The sequence below is a fragment of the Mustela nigripes genome, chromosome 2, assembly GCF_022355385.1.
Source record: "Mustela nigripes isolate SB6536 chromosome 2, MUSNIG.SB6536, whole genome shotgun sequence".
In the NCBI taxonomy this organism is placed as follows: domain Eukaryota; kingdom Metazoa; phylum Chordata; class Mammalia; order Carnivora; family Mustelidae; genus Mustela; species Mustela nigripes.
Genome location: NC_081558.1, coordinates 113,015,489 through 113,037,597, shown reverse-complemented (window position 1 = coordinate 113,037,597; position 22,109 = coordinate 113,015,489). Strand labels below are relative to the sequence as shown.

General features: G+C 41.9%; 1 protein-coding gene and 1 long non-coding RNA gene across 14 annotated transcripts in view; both read right to left on the bottom strand.

Moving 5' to 3' along the window:
- The window catches only part of ABCC5 (ATP binding cassette subfamily C member 5), an 86,974-nt gene extending 77,667 nt beyond the window's left edge, over positions 1–9,307 (bottom strand). For all 3 annotated transcript variants that reach the window (XM_059391434.1, XM_059391437.1, XM_059391438.1), the window contains exons 1-2: positions 9,200–9,307; positions 5,277–5,460 (exon numbers count right to left, since the gene is read on the bottom strand). In XM_059391434.1, coding sequence (XP_059247417.1) covers positions 5,277–5,405 — 129 coding nt within the window. In that variant the 5' untranslated portion in view covers positions 5,406–5,460; positions 9,200–9,307. The remainder of the gene's footprint in view (positions 1–5,276; positions 5,461–9,199) is intronic.
- A 4,144-nt stretch (positions 9,308–13,451) lies between these two features.
- LOC132011998 (uncharacterized) overlaps positions 13,452–22,109 on the bottom strand; it is a 79,231-nt gene continuing 70,573 nt past the window's right edge. For 2 of the 11 annotated variants that reach the window (XR_009402484.1, XR_009402494.1), the window contains exons 7-8: positions 17,757–17,888; positions 13,454–14,396 (exon numbers count right to left, since the gene is read on the bottom strand). This is a non-coding gene — a long non-coding RNA (uncharacterized LOC132011998). Of the gene's footprint in view, positions 14,397–16,360; positions 16,445–17,756; positions 17,889–22,109 lie in introns of all 11 variants that reach the window. The other 9 variants (XR_009402483.1, XR_009402487.1, XR_009402486.1 and 6 more) reach the window with 7 other exon arrangements.

The window sequence follows — 22,109 nt, the reverse complement described above, 5'->3', positions numbered from 1 at the left end:
GAATATGTGTGCATCTTGGAGACTGCTGAATAAAAGATGAATAAACATCACATCTTCAAACAAACCAACCAGGGCTTGTGGTATTAGTGATGTCCAAGTATATACTGAATGCAGTTGTAAGAAAAGGAGCCAGGGGGCTGCCTGGGTGGCTCAGTGGGTTAAGCCTCTGCCTTCAGCTCAGGTCATGATCTCGGGGTCCTGGGATCGAGTCCCGCATCAGGCTCTCTGCTAGGCGGGGAGCCTGCTCCTTCCTCTCTCTGTCAAATAAATAAAATCTTTAAAAAAAAAAAAAAAAAAAAAAAAAAAAAGGAGCCAGGAGAGTCTGTTTCAAACACAGGGTTAAGTCAGGGTTAAGGAGCAGTCTAGACATGATCTTTATGTGGGTTCAACTAATGCCAGCCTAATGCCAAGCTTAGTCCTTAGGCTCAAAAAACTAACAGCAGCAGAAGGGACGCCCGTACACACCTCAGGATTCAAGGATGTCTCCTCAGCCTCAAATCGTGCGTGGCCACCAGCATTCACTTATTAGTCCTAAACAAGGTGAAGGGTGAAGATGACTGATTTTACCTTAATTATCTCTAAGCTGATAGGACACGACTATCTGAAGATGTGACTGATGAGAGCAGTTTTCCCAACGGGTATTCCAAAAGAAAGATTTGGTCACAGCACAAAGAAATAGGCAAACTGTGTACTCTGCAACTTTGCTTAAAGCTTGAGAGGAAAAAATCACTGGCCTGTTCAAAATCAGAATATGTTTCTGGGTGCTTTGCTTCTGACTTATGGTTTGACACAGTTTCACATTTCCATGTCAACTGAACCCATGAAAGGCTAATGGAGGTGCATAAAAAGAAATAAGAGCCACAGAAGGGTCCTTTCTTTCGTTACGTGGAGGGGCTGTTTTTTAATTTCTGATGGATACCTGGCAACTGAGAGGTCCTATTCCAGATTTCCTCCTTAACAACTAATAGAGAAATGATAGTTATGATCCTATGACATGAAATTGTAATTTCCTTTTTTTTTTTTTTTAAGATTTTATTTATTTGTTTGATAGGCAGCGAGGCAGGCAGAGAGAGAGGAGGAATCAGGCTCCCCACTGAGCAGAGAGCCCAATGCGGGGCTAGATCCCAGGACCCTAGGATCACAATCCGAGCCAAAGGCAGAGGCCCCAACCCACTGAGCCACCCAGGCGCCCCTGAAATTGTAATTTCTAACCAATTAGCTGCTTACATTTTTTTAGAAAATACATGTTTACACAGCCATCCTGCTTCCCAACTACTTAAATTATCCGTTTTTATACCATCTCTGAACCAGAAACATTTTATCATCTTGCTGGTTCTGTCAGCAAACCGCTAACATATGAGACAAGTTCAAGATAAACATGTTTAGGAAATTTGGGGTTTTGACAGGTAATATTCAAGATTCTAGGTAGTATGAGAACTTTTAAAAACATTTGATAGTTACACATTCATTTTAATGTATATAAAAACCAGGCTGCATAAACCTGTGATTTTATTGCTCTGGTCAAGACTGAGCAAAAAGAAACCCAGTAGATTAAAAGAAATACATGGGTGCCTGGGTGGCTCAGTGGGCTAAGCCTCTGCCTTCAGCTCAGGTCATGATCCCAGGGTGTTGGGATCGAGGCCTGCATCAGGTTCTCTGCTTAGCAGGAAGCCTTCTTCTCCATCTCTCTCTGCCTGCCTCTCTGCCTACTTGTGATCGCTCTACCAAAGAAATAAATAAAATCTTAAAAAAAAAGAAATGCTTTGCCTAAAAAAAAGTTCACAGGGTACAAAGGATAAGATAAAAATCATGAAAACAGTACTCAAATCATGAAACATGAAAGGATAATGAAAATGAAATTCACATGGACTCCTAAAATTTTATCAAAATGGTTTAACCTTCCTGTTTCAAGATAAGACTCGATCACATGAAGGAAACTTCCTGTCTGGCAGCTGACTTAATAATTTAGGGGACAAAAGGCACAACAGTATCCCTATTTCCAGTTCTTCCCCGCTGTAGAGAAGAAGCTGGGTTGCCACCACTGCTGCCTAACGTCAGTTCTACTCTTATCACCTGGACAGGTACCCTGGCCCCAGAAATTTCACCAGACCACACAGTAGCTTCCCAGGTTCCCACTCTTTCTGCTTTTTTATCAGCCAACCTTGAGCAAGCTTGCTCACTCCCCAGGTTTCACCTACATGGAAACACTGATGACTTTTTTTTTTTTTTTTTTTGCCTGTGCTCTACCTACCTACTGATATCTGGACAGGCTCAAATTCAACATGCTCAGAGCAAACCCATTTTCACCTCCTGAATCTTCTTCTCTTCCCATATGTCAGTTTGGGGATTCATAAATTCTTACTATTCTTCTTCTTGGGGTGAAGTTTGGGGATTCATACTTTTAAATTCTTACTACCAATCCCATACCTCCCAATACTTCCTTCTTCTTCAGAGATGCCCCTAAGTATCACCCCTCTCCTACATCCTCCCTATTAGGCTTGGACACAGACCTCTGGCCTCTCTAAAGGGGACTGGTTTAGGAGCCTCCTAGCTGCTCCCTGTATTTTGTCTCTCCCTCCTATCTGGGTTTTTTTCCCACACTGTCTCAAAACTAATCTTCTTAAGATAAAAATCAAGTCTTAAAAATCCCTTCTCAGCACATATCATTAGCGATTGGGTAACACAAATGAAAACTACAATGAGGTATCAGACATACCTATCAGAATGGCTCAGATAACATACTGATAATGCCCAATACTGGCAGGAATGCCGAGAAACAGGATCGCTCCTATATTGTTGGTGGGAATGTAAAAGTGTATAGAGCCACCCTGGAAAAAAGTATTGAAGTTTCTTATACAACTAAACATGCACTTACCATATGACCCAGCAACTGCACTCCTGGGCATTTATCCAAACAAATGAAAGCTTACTCACACAAATCCTATACACAAATGTTCAAGGCTGCTTTATTTATAACAGCTACACACCAGAAAGAATCCAGAATGTCCCTCAACAAATGAATGGTTAAACAGACTGTGTTTCCTCTGTAGCATGGAACAGTACTCCCCGTTACAAGGAAAAAACTATCTGTGACAGGAATGCTACTCACAAAAAGAAAGTTCTGATACACATAACAAAGTACATGGATCTCAAGGGAATTATGCACACTGTAAAGAGCCAATCTCAAAAGCTACATACTATGTGATTTCATTTATATAGCATTCTTAAAATGACAAAATCACTGGGTGCCTGGGTGGCTCAGTTGATTAAGTGACTACCTTCAGCTCTGGTCATGACCCTGGAGTCCGAAGATCGAGTCCCCAACCAGGGTCCCTGCTGAGCAAGGAGCCTGCTTCTCCCTCTGACCCTTCCCCTTCTCATTCTCTCTCTCTCTCTTTCTCAAATAATAAATAAAATCTTTTTTAAAAATGACAAAATTACTGAGGCAGAGAACAGATTAGAGGTTGTCTGGGTAGGAGGGAGGAGGAAGGTGGCTTGAGGAAGGTGAGGGTGGCATGAGAGATGCCGGTGACGGCACTGTTGTGTATTCTGACTGCGAGGTAGTGGTCACACAAATCTACACATGTGGAAAAAACTGCACAGACTATATACACACAAACCAGTACCCACAAAACTCTAAGGCCAATTAAGTCTTTTTGTTGTTGTTGTTTTAAGATTTATCTACTTTTGAGAGAGAGAAAGAGAGCAAGCACAAGGGGGTTGAGGGAGGGGCAGAGGGAGAGGGAGAAGAAGACTCCCCAGTGAGCAGGGAGCCTGATGTGGGATTTGATCCCAGGACCCTGGGATCATGACCTGAGCTTAAGGCAGATGCTTAACTGACTGAGCCAGCCAGGCGCGCCAAAACCAGTTAAGTCTTAATAAGGTATACGGTTATATCAATTTTGATATACTGTACTACAGTGATGCAAGAAGTTACCATTGGGGGAAGCTGGATAAAGTGTCCATGGAATGTCTTTGTATTGACCCTCCTCAATAACTTCTAAGAGCTCCCCAGTGGTCATAGTAAGTTTCCCTAGCATGGCATGCAGAATTTTCTTTCACATCTTAAGCTCTAGACTACTAGTTCTCAGATCTAACATTTACCGAGCATAGGCTATGAGGCATTTTGTAGGTATCATCTCATTTAATCCTCAGCGATCCCGTGAGTTAGGTTCCACCATCAAAAGCATTTTATTCATAAACATAAAGCACAGATGACACAATAGCTTGAAAATATCGCCACCCAATCATCCTTCCAAGCCTGGCTCCAATGCTACCTCTGTGACTTTCACCAGAGATAAGAGCTATCCTAACAGTGCCTAGCTCTCAGAAGATAGTCAATAAATGTTTAATATAAGGCCTAGCCAAATGATAAAAATCAGTTACAAAACTGGCACTCTAAGGATCTGACAGTGATCACTCTGACTATGCTTCTCCGAAGTTAAGCCTGAATGAGAAAGCACTGTGTAATACACAGTGCAGACAGAAAACACCGATCAGTGAGAAATGTTGATTAATAAGGCAAAAGCTTTCATACTGAAGAGGGACAGATAATGTCAGGCTAATGAAACTCCAGTGTCAGCTGTGAAGTTCATATGATTCTCAAATTTGCACATAAGAAATACAGGAACACAAACCTTACCTTCCTAACCCAATTATCCCCATTCTTCCTTATTAGTTACTTTTGCAATTGAAGAAAAGGTATGATTTTTTTTTTTTTCAGAAGAAAGACATTTCTTCCGATTTAAAATGTATATTTCATTATTTCCCTTGGAGAAAACTAGATTCTCATCTAAAGACTCCTTCACATTCATGGATTTCCTCAGAAAACTTAAGGGTTATACTACAACAATCTAGAATTGCTCCAGTACTCTGAAATCTGAATGAGTCCTTCCAAACAATTGACCTTTAAACACAGACAACAGAGGTGGTGATGGTGGTGGTGGGGTAAGTATATGCCTGAAGGTTAATGGTTTGTATTCCCTCTGCTCCCTCCCCAGCATCCCCACCCCCATCCCTACAAGTTGACCTCCCTTAAGCAAAGCCTTTCCAGAAGGCACCAAAGGCAGTGTAAGCCACAGAGAGAACTCAGAGGAACAGGTGGGAGGCTGAAGCCAACCTCTCCTCCTTCACGTGCACCTGTAAATTCTTATCAGTGACCTAAAGCCAATAACAAAAATGAAACTTCTTTTTAATGAAGCATTAAAGGAAGAAAGAAGGTACGGTCTAGTGCAGCAAGCAGGTTAGAAAAGGGATTCAGGAAAGGAAATACTGACCGGCCGAGTTCTCTTGTATTTGGAGTCCTCGCGCTCTCTGTGCTGCCCAGAAGTGCTGGTTCTCTCCCTCACACTTCTATAACCAGGACTGGGGATGATATACTCTTTTCCTATGTCGATATCCTTCATCTTCTCTGAATGGAGATGCCAGGGCTCACAGACGTTTGGTTTCACTTGAGAATTTCTGAAATAAAAAAATCCACCAAGGAAGAACACTGCACTTTAAGGATACCAGAACTTGAAAAATAATTTTCAAAACTTTTAAAAATTTCATCAAGGGAAGGTATTTCCTAAGTTGTGCTGAAGCATATGCAAAAGTACTTTAAAATAGGAAGAAAGGGGGGCACCTGGCTGGCTCAGTTGGAAGAGCATGTGACTCATGATCTCAGGGTCATGAATTCCAGCCGCACACTGGGTGTAGAGATTAAATAAACAAACAAACAAATAAATAAATAAAATGGGGGGGGGACAAAAGCATTAATGTTTTCTTACCATTATATCTATGAAAAATAATTTTTCAGAAATGTTTCAAGTGCCATTTCATTTTTGAAAGAAAAAAATTCCAGTGTAGTAGAATCAAGAATTATCACTTCCCACCTCTAAGGGGGGAAAAGAAAGATTAGAAAAAAATAAACACACCAATAAAGAAAGACTGCCCCCTTCAACTAAGCTTAAACCCAATGTATAGAGCATATAGGTAAGTCTTAAAAAAAAAAAAAAAAAAAAGGCTTTTAAGTCTGTTACAAGCATTACAAACTCCGTAATTTTACAATGGGTATCATTCCTCCTACTAAATGTCATTAAATGAAAACTCACAAAGCACTTATTCTACCAATGATATCCCAGCCTGCATTTTTATAATCAAGTAATAGATTAGTTGATGTTATTTTATTTTTTAAGATTTAATTTATTTATTTGACAGAGATCACAAGTAGGCAGAGAGGCCTGGGATCATGACCTGAGCCAAGGCAGAGGCTTTAACCCCCTGAGGCACCCAGGCGCCCCAGCTGATGTTAAAGCTCCATGAAGTTACATGGATACAATACAAATCAATACTGCATCTGGGCACCTGGCTGGCTCAGTGGGTTGGGCCGCTGCCTTCGGCTCAGGTCATGATCTCAGGGTCCTGGGATGGAGTCCCGAGTCGGGCTCTCTGCTCAGCAGGGAGCCTGCTTCCCTTCCTCTCTCTCTCTCTCTGCCTACCTCTCTGCCTACCTGTGATCTCTCTCTCTCTGTCAAATAAACAAATAAATAAATCTTTTAAAAAAAAAAATCAATACTGCATCTTAACTTTACAAACAAATTCCTCTTGGGCCATTGAAAGGGTTCTAGAATTAGACAGTGGTGACAGTTGCACAAACCTGTGAACGTGCTACCCAAACACTGAGTTGTATACTTTAAAGGGGTGCATTTCATGGTATATAAATCATACCTCAACAAAGCTGTTATTAAAATACAGTAACAAAAACAAACTCCCCATCCTGTCCTACAAAATCTTACCTAGTATCTACCTGAAACTCCATTCTAAACCCCAGCTTGCCTGCCTCCCTTTAATCAATATCCTGTATCAACTCTGGTTGCTTCTGAGAAAATAAAGCACACACATTCCCCTTGAAAACATTCTTCCCACTCCGAAATGGTTCAACGTTTCCCAGATACAAGCTGAGAAAACACCTTTCAAACCAGCCTCGCTAACAATTAAAGAAGTGTAGCCTTTTGGACTCCATAAATTCCTACTTATCACTGTCTGAAAAGCACTACTCTGCGGACAAAATTCTGACAGCTACAATTCATTTTTTAAGATATCAGAGAAAGGGAGAATACTTACTAAATGAAAGAGGACTAAATCTCCTCTATACAGACGTGCTTCCAGCGCACAAATATCTTGACTTCTGGTCTTTCAGAAGTCTGGTTCAAGTAACCTGAATTGATAATGCCAAATTACTTATCTTAACAACAACAACAACAAAAAAGTCACCTTGTCCAAGGACAAATGGCACCATAAAAAACACCAGCTTACAACCAAGAGCACAGCAATCACGTCACTGAGACCTCGTTAAGCCTAAACTATAAACAGATCTGGCACCTGCCAGTGTCCCCACTGTCGCACATATCAGAGTAATCCTTCTCGTTAGGCGGATCACAGAAGTCCAACCTTCCTCTCAAAAGGTTCCCTAATGCAGCTGATTATGTGGAAGCTGAAAAGATTAGTCCTCCTTTGCAAAAAGGCAGGAGGAGGGAAGTGAGTTTGAAAGGGACACCACCAAACTAATTCACAATCTCAAAAGCCGTGTCAAGAAGAACATAAAGCACATCTCAATCATCTAAGAACTCACCATAACCAAAGTTCGTTCCAGTCACTTTATTTCAAGTTATTCTATGTCGGGGTGGGGGTGGGGGGTGGGGAAGCAGTCTTCCATTACCTCTAACACTCTTGCTTCTTTAATTTCCTGGGAAAAGAGGCACAGCCATGAGAGTAGGCAGGCCTTGAGTAGGCACAAAGTTACTATCTCTTGGCCTTGAACATAAGGAGGGTTGCATCTTCCCAGGGTTGTAAGACAGGGCACCCCACACGGAGGCCCAAGAGCTAGGAATCCTGATAGGTTGTAGGAATAAACTGACAAAGGATCACTAGTCCTGACTCTTTTGGATTCTACGTGTATTTCCCTATTTTCCTCTGTTCTCCCTCACAGTTGCTCAAAAGTTGTATTTAAATGCTAACTTGCCTCAGCTATCAAGAAAGGAAAAAAGGAAAGGATTTTTTTTTTCACGTTTGAGTCAGAGCTCTACAATGGCACTAGCGGAATAACCAAAGTGGGAGAACCCCAAAGAAGTGCCCAGACTCAAAATCAATAGAGCGGAGGCCACTGGGTCAGCTGCCCTGTTTATCAAGGCTCTCCTTCCAGTGGTAAAGTGTGGACCTTCTCCCTGCACAGTGATGCAGAGGAAACTGCACTGGGGGGCGGGGGGGAGTCCACAGGATTACAAGAACCGTAACTAGCCAGACGCGTGTCTCCAAATTGCCTTCGTGACAACATTCCTTAGGTATCCAACTTCAGGAATCTCATTGAGGCCCTGCGGCTGCACAAGACCTGAAGCGATTTGCCACCCGCTTGTGCCTCCAACATTCCGCACCGCTCACTTAGGCGCCAGACCCCTTTACAACCTATCCATCTCTCCCTTCAAAACCTTCTGAAACTTTGCCAATCATTCCCGTGCCCAGCTGCCTCCTGCCTCCCCACTGCTGTGCCGAAGCCAGATGACCCCCGTGCAATAAACACAAAGCAACGTGAGGCTTTGACGGGTGGAAGTGGAAAGACACTGATGACAGCTAAGAGATTTTGTGGTTCCATGCTGGGCTCTGCCCTGGGTTTGCTGTGCGTACTTCTGTCATAAAGCTCCATTTATCCATTCGCAAAAAAAACGAAAGGATGACTTCTAAGGTCGCTGGCAGCTCAGAGTCGCCGGTGTGCGGCTTGAGCGGGGGTGCCCCAGGCAGCCCTCCCCACAACCATGAGGATAGGGGCTTCTCCCCGGCCAGCCTCGCCTGGGACGCCCTGACCCTAGGGCGTTCCCACCGCGCGTTCGGGCCTGAGGAGGCCACAGCGACCCACACCCACGGGCCGCGGGCGCAGCACCCCCTGGTGGCCGCAGCCGGGAATGTAGCCAGCGCTCCCGAACCACTCATCCCACCCTACCTGCCTTGCGACGCCAGGATCACGCCACCAGACCTCGGGGGTAGCGTCCCAATGAAGGGCAGCGGGAGACCTGAAGGAGGCCAGGCTGCGCTTATCGGGTCTCCGGTTTCTCCCGAACTGCTCTTATCCCCGACCCGAGCCCGCCACCCACGGACGGAAAACACAGGGGTGACCCCCGTGACAACCAAGGGAGATGTAAGGGGCGCGGCGGTAGCAGCTACCTACCTGTACCCCGGCTCCAGGGCGGCCGTACCGGCCACTCGACCACGCTCCCGAGCATCAGCCCCGGAGCAAAACAAGCCTTTATAGCGGCATTGGCCGCTGGACTGCGCATGCGTGCTGCACAAAGGCTCCCCGAGCCTGAAGGGAATTGTAGTCCCCCTTCCAGGAGCCCGAGGCTTAACACACTGCAAAGGACTCTATTTCCCAGAAGCGCCACAGAAGCCCTGGAGGAGGTGTAGGGTGCTCCTCCTTTCCACCGCGCTCCTGGCTCTGCACCGTCCCTTTCAGAGCTGCTGCGAGCCGGTCTGGAATTTTCTCTGAGGCCGTGTGTCCCAGTGGGTGGTCGGGAGGGTTGACAGGAGGTCTGTGTGGGCGGGCAGCTCGGTGTTCGCGGCAGGACGGACGCGACGGTGTGCGGCCATTCATGCACCAGAAAACACCGTGAAGGTCATCAGCGACCGACCAGCCCCAAATCTCTCTTACGGCACTTAACATTTTAGGATTGTTTGCTCAGGATTCGACCCTGCATTCTGCACTATCACCTTTCTCACTTTTATCCTATTGGCCTTCCCATGATCTTGTGCTACCTGGTTTCTAGAGAATAAAAGGCGAGGATTGCGGGTTCTAGAATAACAAGAGCCTTAGATACAGTGTGCCAACTCCTTTTGGAAATCAAACTGGGGTTCCCAAAGAGATTGATCACAGTATGTCTCTTTGTGTTTGATCAGTACCTTCAACAGGATCTTAACATCACTACTCTTCTGCTGAGTTAGCCTACTCTGTATGTGGTGCTTTACCCGAAATTCTTGTTTCTTTTAATCTCCATAACAACACCTTGTGTAGATATATATTTTCCATTTTGGAGATTAAAAAAAAGAAGAAGAAGAAAGTAAAGTGAATTGTTCAGCTTTATGCAACTAGCTAATTCATAAAGCTGAATTAATTAACACGGTGTTCCTGCCTAAGGATGGATTAATAGGCCAATGCAACAGAACAAAAAGGCTAGAAACAGACTCATGCATATATGTAAACATGAACTGTGACGGAGAAAACAGTACAGATCAATTGTGACCCGGAAAACATTACAGATCAATAGGGAAAGGAAGAAGTTTGGATAAACAGTGCTGGCACAATTGGCTATCTGTATTTTTAAAATCTCAGGGAATTACATCAGCCCACACAAGAAAAATCAATTTCAGGTAGATCAAAGGCCTACCTGTGAAAGGGAAAACTTTAAAACGTTTAGAAGAAAATGTGAAATATCTTTATGAATTTGGGAGTAAAGAAGTTCCAAAACAAGTTGCAAAAACAAATAATAAAGGAAAGATTGATATATTTTTAGTACATTAAAATTTAAACTTCTGTACAAGAGCCATAAAGTGAAAAGTGAAACCACAAGTTATAACTAAAAATGTTTGATACAAAATGTACAAATACTTTCTACAACTCAATCAGAAATGGCAAATAACCCAGTACGAAAATAGGCAAATAATTTCATCCATAGTAAAGGAGACCTGGGCAGCCATTCAAACATGTAAAGACACCCAATCAGGAAATTAATCAGGGAAATTATAGTTAAAAGAGCAATGAGATACTATTTTATGCCCATCTTATGGAAAAACATACGCACTCGACACCAGCAACTATTTTCAAGGATCTAGAAAAACAGGATATTTCACACATTGCTGGCAGAATGGGTATCAATCGATAGAACCACATTAAAGAGCAATTTGGCCATATTTAGTAGATGGGAAATGGGCTACAGGGTTTTATTGTTAGGTCCCTAGCAGACCCCTAAAGTGTAGTGGATTAAAGTCAATTTTATCTTTCTCATAAGTAGAAGTCTTAGTTAAGTATACCAGATCAGTTGTGTAGTCCTGCTCCTCACAGGCAGTTGGAGACCCAGGGTGGTGGTGATTCGGTCAGCTTCAACATACAGCTCCTAGAGTTGTTCTACTCATTGGCCCCACCAATCACCAAGTGGAAGGAAGGCAACAGAGAATATGGAGAGGTGTGACCTGGTGTTGAGGCACCAGCAGGGAGGCAACACACATCATTTCCATTCACATTCTATTAGTGACAATATAGTCACATGGGCACATCTAAGTGAGAGGAAAACTGGGAAATGCAATCATCAGCTGGGAAGCTATGAGCCATCTACCATTCCATTACAATGGAAGAAGGAAAGAACAGATATTAGTGGAAACCAGTGGTTTCCGGCTCATATGCCTATCCTTGAACCCAGCAATGCCGCTTCTACATGCACGCTTTAAGGCAGTCTTTCTCAAAGGAGGCTGCTGCGAGTGAGTTAAGCCGTAAACAAAATAATCTGAGTGACTGTTTTCTCAGTTCTCCCAAGGATAACATGTATCTGGTATCATTCTAGATGTCCAGGGGAGAAGTTAATTCATTCCAGACAGTGAATACCTTAGGGCATCAGGGCTTAATGCTATTAAGCTGAGAAAAGCTGCTCTAAAGGGCCTCCCCAAACCCCTACACATATACATACACAAGGAGATATATTCGTTGAGCATTGTTTTTAGTAGTGAACATAATCTAAATCTAAATCATAATCTAAATTCCATTAACAGGAAAACAGAGAACTAGATTATGGTATTCATACAATGAAATACTATACAGCAGTTAAAGAACATGGACTAGAATGTATCAGTATGTGTAAGCCTCAAAAATAATGTTGAACCAAAATAAGTTACAGAAAAAAAAAATCGTCAGGGGCGCCTGGGTGGCTCAGTGGGTTAGGCTGCTGCCTTCGGCTCGGGTCATGATCTCAGGGCCCTGGGATCGAGTCCTGCATCGGGCTCTCTGCTCAGCGGGGAGCCTGCTTTCTCCTCTCTCTCTCTCTGCCTGCCTCTCTGCCTACTTGTGACCTCTCTCTGTCAAATAAATAAATAAAATCTTTTTTTTAAAAAAATCGTCATAGTCCCGTTTGTATTAAAATTTAAAATATGTACAAATGTGATCTGTTGTTTATGGATACACATATATGCACTTAAAAATATAAAACATACCTGGGCCTGATCAACAACAATTTCAAGGCGTTATTAGAGGCATTATAGCCGGTGTTGGAAGTACAAGAAGCTCAAAGAGGGATACAAAAGGGGCTTCATTTGTTTCTGTAATATTTTATTTATTTTTTAAAGTACTTATAAATGTAAGCTTCACAAAGCTTGGAGAGGGTACACAGGTCCTTTCAATATCATTTGCTGTACTTTTTGGTAGCCTTTAAGAATTTCACAATAAAAATGTTTCACTCTCATAGAAACACACACTTCTCCCCTCAAGGGGGATATGCACAATTGAACAGAGCAATCTTGCAGAGATCTGTATCCAGGTCTGGATCTACTGTGGAGAATTCCTGAAGCACCTCTTGCCATCTGGTTGGATAAGACAAACTTCTCAGCACGCCTCACGCCACCACCATACTAGTACTCCCAATTCTGCTCTATTGAACCCAACAGCTGCAAACCGGATACCTTCATAGCAAATAAAAAGCTTCTAAAATCTCCCTGAAATACTTTGCATATATTGATTATAGGTTTAAAAAAAAAAAAAAAAAACACAGACGAGCATTATGCAGTCCTTGCTCCAGGCCTCAATATGCTATGATATAAGATACTATCTGCCACTGACTGGCTGAACCAAAGACTTAATTATACTTATTTATAAGTATAATAAGATGTATGCTTATTTACATGATATTGATTGCAAAGCATCCCCTCCTTAAAACATGTTTGTGTTGTGAAATGTTTTGGGGGGGTGATATTCTCCAACCCTCAGACAAGGGGCTAGAGTGGAGAATCTTGTAAATCCAGACTTTCACACATTTTAAAATAGTATTTATGTTATGTAATATATTAAAAATACTCAGTATTTCATGGAGATATAGTAGAGCAAAAACAGACAAGTTTCCTGCCTTCATGGGGCTTAGAGTTACAAGTCAACATTAATCCAAATTTAAATTATAACTGTGGGGTGCCAGGAGTCCTGGGAGTCCTGGGATCGAGTCCTGCATTGGGCTCCTTGCTCAGCAGGGAGTCTGCTTCTCCCTCTGACTCTTTCCCCTCTCATGCTCTCTCTCTCACTCTTCTCTCTCTCTCAAGTACATAAATAAAATCTTTAAAAAAAATTATAACCATGGGATGTACTAGAGAAGGAAGGTATGAGTTGCATCTGTAGGACTGCAGGAGTTAGCGAGGTGAAGATGGTGGATGGGCAGAGCAAAGAGCACTCCACACAGAAGAAACAACAAAAACCAAGGGGTGGGAGAAGGAAGGGAACACCTCCAAAGGCCTTGTTAGACCATTACAGATCTTAGAGGAAGGGCAAAAGGCAACCATTGCAAGGCTTTAAAAGGGGAGTGGGTTAAGGGTTGAGAAATGAGATTTGCATTTCAAAAACTGCACAGTGGCTGCCAAACTGGAGGAAGAATTAGAGGTAGCTAGAATGGAAGAGAGGAGTCTAGCTAGGAGTGCCTATTGTCACCCAGGGAAGAGATGATTAGTTTGGACTAGGATTATGGTAGAAAAGAAGGAGAGAAGTGAGTGGACTTGAAAGGAATTTAAGAAGAGGGGGGCCTGGGTGGCTCAGTCAGCTAAGTGGCTGCCTTCAGCTCAGGTCATGATCCTGGGATCAAGTCCCGCTTTGGGCTCCCTGCGGGGAGTCTGCTTCTCCCTCTGTCCTCCCCTCCCCCACCCTGTTCCTTTGTTCTCACTTTCAAATAAATAAATAAAATCTTCCAAAAAAAAAAAAAAAGGAAATTTAAGAGGTAAAATCAGCAGACCTTCCTAGTTGATGGATTATATAAAGTGGTGTGAGAAAGAGAGGCATCAAGGGTAACACCTAGTTTTCTGGTTGCAAACGTGGATGGGTGGTGGTATCACTGCTCACTGACAGGAGAAGTGTTCTACTGTGGTAGCCTCTGGTAGCCTCCTCTACCCAGGTTCCCAGGACCTAATGTCAAATGGTAATGATCAACCCACACCTACTGGGACATGCACATTGAATTCTCCTGCCACTTTTGAAAACAACATTTTCCTTTTGCAGATCAACATCACAATGAAAGTCGTTTTAATGAAATAAGTTTTTTTTTCAAGTTTGCTAATAAACTGAATCTTTTATTTGTCATCACAGAAACAACAGTATGGGAGAATGATGAACCTCTTTAATGGTCTTGGGCAACCTAGAAAAGAGAAGAAGATTTAATATGTCAACAGTGCCAAAATGGGTGCAGCCACTATGGAAGACAGTATAGAGTTCCCTCAAAAAATTAAAAACAAAATTATCATATGATTCATTAATTCTGCTCCTGGGAAAGAAAATGAAAACACCAACTTGAAAAGATACATGCATCCCTATGTTTATTGCAGCATTCTTTACAATAACCTAGATATGGAAACAGCCCAAGTGTCCAACCATAGATGAATGCATGAAGAAGATTATATATATATTATATGTATATAATGGAATATTAGTCATAAAAAGACTGAAATCTTACCATTTACATCAACATGGATGGATCTAGTGGGTATAATGCTAAATGAAATAAGTCAGAGAAAGCCACATACCATATGATTTCATTCATTCCTATATGGAATTTAAGAAACAAAACAAATGAACAGGAAAAAAAAGAGACCAATTAAAAAAACAGACTCTTAAATATGGAGAACAAACTGGTGGTTGCCAGAGAGGTTGTGGGGGAGGGAGATGAAATAGGTCAAGGGGATTAAAAATGTACTTAGCATGATGAACACTGAGTAATATACAGAATTGTTGACTCACTATATTGTACACCTGAAGCTAATATAACTTAATTATGCTAATTATACTGGAATTTTAAAAAATTTTAATAAATCAGAAAAAAAATGTCAACAATGCTGAATGAAAGCCAAATGACATCTTTGCCTATTATACAGACAAAAGTTTCATGGTATTTTCAACAGAGAACTACAGTGGGTGAAACGGTACACAGCAGTATAGGCGTGTTATGACAAGTCATATCACATAGTCACTTTACAAAGGAAAGAATTACACACTTCCCACCTTCATAGTAATAATGTCCCAGGTTCATTAGCAGTAAGGGTAGTAGTTAAAAAGAAACAAAGAACTACTTCAAAAAAAATTTTAAGTATCATTATGTTGAGAAGCACTATCAAATTGGCCCAACAAAATAAAAGGTGTTCAAAAATTAGCTCCTTGGGACGCCTGGGTAGCTCAGTGGGTTAAGCAACTGCCTGTGGCTCAGGTCATGATCCCAGGGTCCTGGAAGCGAGTCCCATAAGGGGATCCCTGGTCGGTAGGGAGCCTGCTTCTCCCTCTGCTTGTGCTCTCTCTGCTTCCCTGACAAATAAATAAAATCTTTTTAAAAAATTAGCTCCTTGTTAAAAGGAGGGGGAAATGGACAGCAATTATCTAATTTTAATAAAACAATATTATCCACCACATTAAATTAGTGTTGTGTTGATTCCACAGTCTTGTATGTGTATAATTTGTAAATTTATTCTGATTTTATAGTAGTATAAGAGCTGTAAGTATAGGGACTTTAGACATGATTTTATGAATATACATATTTAAGTGTTATTACAAATAATTCAAGTCAACATCAGAGGCTTAGGAGTTTTGTTTCCCTTAAAGAGGTCTGAACCTTATTCAACTTCAGGAACCCCTGAGTAAGAGAATAAAACCAAATTTCAGCTAGATATACAGGCCTTCCATGATCTGGCCCCACATCATACCACGGTTTCATTTCCTGTTGCTCTCCTACTCAAATCTGAGGTCCTCACAACACTTTAGTTTCCATGTTTTTTTTTTTTTTTTAAAGATTTTATTTATTTATTTGACAGAGAGAGATTACAAGTAGGCAGAGAGGCAGGCAGAGAGAGAGAGAGGGAGGAGGAAGCAGGCTCCCTGCTGAGCAGAGAGCCCGATGTGGGACTCGATCCCAGTACCCTGAGATCATGACCTGAGCCGAAAGCAGCGGCTTAACCCACTGAGCCACCCAGGCGTCCCAGTTTCCATGTTTTTACTTTAGCTGTTCTCTCTCCCCGGAAAAACCATCTAAATTTCCTCGGCTAAAACAAGCATCACAGCCCACAGACAGGCCTCGGGATTTTAATCCTCCCAGAATGACAACTAATGGTTACTTACTCAGCTGGATAAATGTCCGACATCTCTCCTGGTAAGAGGTACAGGGGGGATTCTCCCACATTACTGAGAAGAATGGATGGGCACCTGTCAGGTCGCATAGTGGGAAGCAACAGGGTCCCACTAAGCCAGAGAAGCCACACCGAAAGCACAGCCAAAATGCAGCCTTCTCTCTAAAACAGGGCTTCACAGGCTGAAAGAATGGCCACTCCCAGTCACTCCCCAAAACTTCTCAAGTATTTTGCTTTACAAATATGGACTTCTGGGGTGCCTGGGTGGCTCAGTCGTTAAGCGTCTGCCTTTGGCTCAGGTCATGATTCCAGGGTCCTGAGATTGAGCCCCGCATCAGGCTCCCTGCTTGGTGGGAGGCCTGCTTCTCCCTCTCCCACTCTCCCTGCTTGTGTTCCCTCTCTTAATGTGTCTCTCTCTGTCAAATAAATAAATAAAATGTTTAAAAAAATATATGAGCTTCTGGTGAGAAAAGACAAACCACTTCAGTCTACATTTGTTATAACCTTTTTGGTGTGAAGCTCTGTTCAGGAAAATCAGAAATCTATGCAGGCTGTATTTATTTTTCACTTAAAGTAATTAACTCATTTATTGAATACCATGAGGAAAAAATATATACTCTGAAAACACAAATTATATGCTGGATTGATTATAAGACCACCAATGAGAATAATCCGCATTGCTTTTCAACTACTAAAATGTTAACTGTCTGAGCATATTTGAGAAGTAAAAATACCAAAGCAGGTTTTTAAACTCTTATCCTAAAATTAGATCTAGGTGAGTGACATGTGGCCTACAGCTGGTAGGTCACTGATCTAAAGAAAAGGAAAAAAAAAAAGATTCTTCCTCAAGACAAAGTTTATATGGCTGATGGATTCAGAAACAGCATGAAATTTTATCTATTTTACTTTCTATTTGCTTGTAGGTTCTTAGAGTTCTAATCAAATTTCAGGTTTTAGAATACTTATCTAAAAAATACTTACCTAATTCATTTTCTAATTTCTGGTTTATTTATACATATGATGCTTGCATTCTACACCCCATCTGTAGACTCTTCAAGTTTTTTTTCTTCTACATTTATTCTATTTACCTACCGCAGTGTTTCCCCAAAATAACAGATCAAGTGTTAGTCCCACAAAGTATTCTGAGAAAAAGAAATTTGAAGTCAACTAAGTTTGGGGAATTATATATATGATATTCAAGTCACATGAACATTAAATACTCTGAGAAATACTGAAATAATAAAACCCATTTAGCCTTCTTTAATTCAGTATTTACCAGACTTATCTGAACTGGAAACAATAAGAACAATTTTTTAGAAATGCATTCCACATCCTATAGAACTAGTGTTCTGCAGAAAATGCTTGGAGAAATGCTGATCTAAAGTCACCTTAATCATGATCCTGGGGTCCTGGGATCAAGTCCAGAATCAGGCTCTCTTCTCAGCAAGGGGGTCTGCTTCTCCTCTCCTTCTGCTCCTCTGCCCTGCTTGTGCTCTCTCTCTTTCTCACTCGCTCTCTCTCTATCAAATAAATTACAATAAATAAAATAAGTAAGTAAGTAAGTAAGTAAGTCACCTTAAAAACAAAACAAAACCTCCCCAGAGGAGAAGGGATTCTCAAATGATATAGGGGGCTGCTGGAGAGAGTGAGGGATGACCCTTATAGTAACCAAAAGCTGAGCAAGACTGGGAGAAAAGACTAATGCTCACGGCAATCAGGATTGCTGCAGTCAACCTAGACATTTTAAGTCCAGAAGATTCCATTCAGGCTGAAGCAACTGAGCAAACTCAAGAGAGCCAGAATAATAATGACAGCTACTATTATTGCCGTTTGTACTTTTACTTCTGCTTCAATTCACTAATTGCTTAGAATGGGAAAGGTACCACACCAACATTATCTCTAACCACATAAAACGCCAATATGAGAAAGAAGGAAACCCTTGTTACTGCATTATTCCAGCTCAGTCTGTAAAATTTCTTCACTGAAGCAATTGTTCTCCCCCCGCCCTTTTTTAGATTTTATTTATTTATTTGACAGAGAGAGAGCAGAAGCAGAGAGAGAGAGGGAGAAGCAGGCTCCCTGCTCAGCAGGGACCCTGGGATCATGACCTGAGCTGAAGGCATATACTTAACTGACTGAGCCACCCAGGCACCCCTTCAATTGCTCTCCCTTTGTTCTCTAAGCCATTCATTACCCTCTCTGGAGCCTTTCCTAATGCAACTAATTCTAGTATAAAACAAGTTAAACCCTTGGGGCACCTGGGTGGTTTAGTGGGTAAGCCTCTGCCTTCGGCTCACGTCATGATCTCAGGGTCCTGGGATCAAGTCCCACCTCCCCACCCTGCCTGCTTGTGATTTCTGTCTGTCAAATAAATAAATAAAATATTTAAAAAAAAGTTAAACCCCAGTGATGACTTTGGTCTACTTAACCATACCACGTCTGGTTTCCACCATTAATCAAATAGTTGTACATGATAGAGGTGCCTGGATGGCTCAGTCAGTTGAGTGCCTGACTCTTGATTTTGGCCCAGGTCATGATCTCGGGGTCATGATTTCAAGGTCATGAGATTGAGCCCCAAGTCCAGCTGTGTGGTCAGTGCAGAACGTGCTTGAGATTCTCTTTTCCTCCCTCTTCCTCCGCCTCTCCCCCTGCTTGATCAGGAAACAAACAAACTAGCAAAATAAATAAATAAAATCTTTTTAAAAATAATAATTGTACATGCTACATCTGATCAGACCTATAATCACCTAAGCATGGCAGGGTATTTTGAAATTATTTCCCAAAGCTCTTTTAAAATTATGCAAGAAAATAAATCTTTACTCTCAAAGGCAAATTCAAATGCCTAAAAGAGACCAAGGAGGTAACATAAATGAGGGCAGCTGGTCAGGAATAATCAATAGTTGGTGACAGACTGTGCTGATCTAGAGAGAATGTTCCATCCAAAGGGCGTGACCATTAACTTTGGCAGATTGTTGTCAAGGAAAAATGTGAGTCCAGTATTGCTTGATCTTATTTTTTCAAATGAAGCCAGAAATACAGTTTTTTCATGAGATTTCCCAATTTTTAATATGCTTACAATTAACTAATTTCTTATAAACATAGGCAGGGCCAAAACAACATTAATTTCAAGCTGTTCACTCATGTTCTCATCAGTCAACTTCTACTAAACACTGCATTGCCTCAACCACCTTCCATCTACCCCACTGATCACTCCCTCCAACCAGTAGACCTGGGGCACTTTCGACAGATTCACAAAACCAAAAGATTTTCCAGTGCTGAAGTCATATTTAAAACTTCAGAGTCAGAAGCTGATTACAAAAAGGAGGCCCCCAGTTTTTTTGAAAGATGGTAGCAAGGTTAAAATGCCCCTTGAAAGCTCGGGCAATTATCATGAGCCTTTTCTATGATGCATTATATGCCAGACTGACTCTAAGTATGAGGAGACCATTAGCCCTGCCCTAGTAACCAAATATTTTTTCTTCCTCCTCTCCAAACTGATTTGCCAGATTACTTTTGGAGATGAGATTCAGGCTCAGCTAGGGCACAGGGTGGGGTAGTCCTCTGTGACATTCTCATGTCACCAGGGGTGCTTGTTAGAGACGTGGCTAATGCCACCTGATACATGTATTATTCAAAGCTAGGGCTCAAGGTGTGGCCTATGGTCTTTTAAGATCAACATCATCACTAAGTCCCCGGAGATCAACATTATCTCAGAGAAGAGCCAAAGAGAAGAAGATGGGAAGAGGTGGGCTCCATGAGAATGGAGGCTTCCTCTGCCTCGTTGTCCATGTGCTGCTTCAAGGTAAGAAGGGACCAGAGCAAAAACAAAGCAAACGTATAGCTTCTGAGAAACAAACAAACCAGGCTAATTTTTGTTATTCCTAGATAGTCAACATTTGGTCATTTTGGTAAACATGAAAACTCAGAACACTGGCAGCTTTGTACCTTTTTGTAAGATCTTTCTCTCCCTGTGCTTCTCTTGGCCTCTTCTCTTTCCCCGTGTCTTTCTCTTTCCAGGCATATAACCTAACTGCATGTTTCTGGGTGTCAACTAATGTTAAAAAGAAGACAATTTTTTTTACAGCTCTCTTGAAGTAAATTAAATGGAACAGAGAAAAGGCTAAAGAGAAAAAGATGATGAGAAGACCTGTCATGAAAAAGGGAAACATTTTCAGCAAAATTTTTTTCAGTGTAGATTGTTTTTCTCATTCATTATCAAAAATGAACAATGAGGGTTAGTATAATATCAAAGATCGATCTGAATAGACTCTACCAGAAGTTGTTACCACACAATTCTCTATTCTGCATCACAAGGTATGACTAGAAAAGGGCTAGGCATAAGATGGGTATCAAAGAACTCTTTTTAAGATAGTCTCAGTGGTGAGAACCACTCTGGTTTAGAAGAGATCAATCACAGCGCATAGTAGAGACACAGTAAATTCTTACTAACTTGAAAAACTGAGATCCTTCCTTAAGGCTCCACATACCTCACACTCCCTACCTGATTGCCTTCGTCATTAATTGATTATCATCTATGTTGTATTAATAGGGCAAGGAGAACTGTGATTGAAAAAATTATCACTGATGTCACCCAGGTGTATCAAGGACAGAAATGAGTAATGTAAGGACACTGAGTGAAGGTGAAAAGGTTTGTGGTGAGATTCAGGACACTGTAAAGTGGTGGTCAAGGCTGAGTTTGCCTACATGTTTGGACAAGTTTTGCATGGGGACACAAACAATGGAATTGAGGATAGAGCCCTGACTCAGCTCATCTCATGAACTTCCACCATTTGCCTACCAGCCCAGGCCACACTTGTGGCCCAGGTAGGAGGAGCTTACATGCTTCTCCCATGTCCCGTTTTCTCTTTGTGCAGAAACACCTGCCAGTCCCCCAGTCCTGGCACTCTTCTCACAAGGTCTCTGCTCTCTGCAGGAAGAGGAGACACTTTCACCATCAATTGTTCAGGCTTTGACCGGTACGGGGTGGATCCTGCTGCCTTCCAAGCAGTGTTTGACAGAAAGGCCTTCCGTCCAGTCGTCAACTACAGCATCCCCACTCAAGTGAACATCTCCTTCACTATGTCTGCCATTGTGGAAGTGGTAAGTCCTGACTCAACACTGCAATGGGCTGAGCAGTGGTAAGCAGTGGGTTCCCTGCTTGAATTTTATAAAATGAAATTTTCATTCTTTGGGGTGGGAAGGCATGACAGGGATGCTTCGGTGACATCATGGCAGGTAAAATCTGTCCCTTTTTGGACTACTCCGTAAGAAACATAACCCCAATGGACTTTCATGCTTTTTATTTTCACTTAAATTTTCCTTATACCCTGGATGATTTGACTTACATTTTTCAGTGGTTTATGATTAAAAATCATAATTGCCACCTAGAACAGCCTTGGAAATGAGTAGGAGGCAGGTGGTGGCATTGGACTTGACTTCATGGAGGCAATGACTCCAGATGAAAATTTTTTTTTTCAGGATGCACAGCTTCAACTGATGACATCTTTCCTGTGGCTAAACGTGGTATGATAGACTGTTTCCCTTTTACTGTTTCCCCTTTACCTTCCTTTTTCCACTCCTGGGCACAGATTACAATGGATAAAGCTGAGAAAACTCACAAATTAGATAAGTTCAAACAGAATCAGGCTAACAAATGAAAACACAAAACTTCCTGATTATCCTGCCAGTTTTGGAGTGCAGAGATGGGGCACAGAAAGAAAGTAGCATAAACCAAGGTCATG